The 621-nt window shown below is 62.8% G+C and overlaps 1 protein-coding gene across 1 annotated transcript in view; it reads left to right on the top strand.

Annotated features, from left to right (window-relative positions):
• The first annotated feature begins 20 nt into the window (after positions 1-20).
• Positions 21-621, top strand: part of MIEF2 (mitochondrial elongation factor 2) — a 2,542-nt gene continuing 1,941 nt past the window's right edge. The window contains exons 1-2 of the mRNA XM_009329423.1: positions 21-119; positions 362-539. Coding sequence (XP_009327698.1) covers positions 21-119; positions 362-539 — 277 coding nt within the window. The remainder of the gene's footprint in view (positions 120-361; positions 540-621) is intronic.

Below are 621 nucleotides of genomic sequence, written 5' to 3'. Positions count from 1 at the left end.
CCGCCGGCAGCGCCGTGGGTATGGAGCTGCCCGCTCCCACCCCGCGGGGGCACGCGCAGCCCCGCACCCTGTTTGCCCGGAACAGCACGCATTCGGGATACAGTATCCCATCCCGAAAGGCACCTTGGGCTTAATTCGCATTTGGACACCTGGCTGTTTTCCTGCAGGAAGAAAACGTCCACCTTTGTGGCCCCCCAAACTGTATATTCTTGCTAGTAGAAGCCCTGCGCGGGGCTGTGTCTCCCCCTGTGTGTGTGTGTGTGTGTACCGGAGGGGGTGTTGTCCCCCATAGTTCAGGGTGTGACCGCGGGGAAATGGTACGTGGAAATAACTTGTCCGCGCTGGTTTTCCTTCCCTCTAGCTGATAGACCGAGCCACCAGCCCTCGCGACGAAGGCGATCCCAAAGCTGAGCAGAAGACCCTGGAGGAGAGCTGGCAGGACTTGGCCTTGATCAAGGCGACGCCAAAACCCCCCAAGAAGCAGAGAAGGGAAGACCTCAGCGAGCCTCTGCTCTCTCCGGCTCGGCCGCCGGCACCAGGTGAGGCTCGCAGCGTGCGTGCCGGCTCCTGCCGCGGCCGGGAAGATCACCCTGATGTGCTCCGGGCCGGCTGTGCCGCTCT

This window comes from Pygoscelis adeliae, unplaced genomic scaffold (assembly GCF_000699105.1).
Source record: "Pygoscelis adeliae isolate BGI_AS28 unplaced genomic scaffold, ASM69910v1 Scaffold467, whole genome shotgun sequence".
In the NCBI taxonomy this organism is placed as follows: domain Eukaryota; kingdom Metazoa; phylum Chordata; class Aves; order Sphenisciformes; family Spheniscidae; genus Pygoscelis; species Pygoscelis adeliae.
Note: the sequence above shows the minus strand (reverse complement) of the source record. Positions and strands in the feature narration are given on the sequence as shown.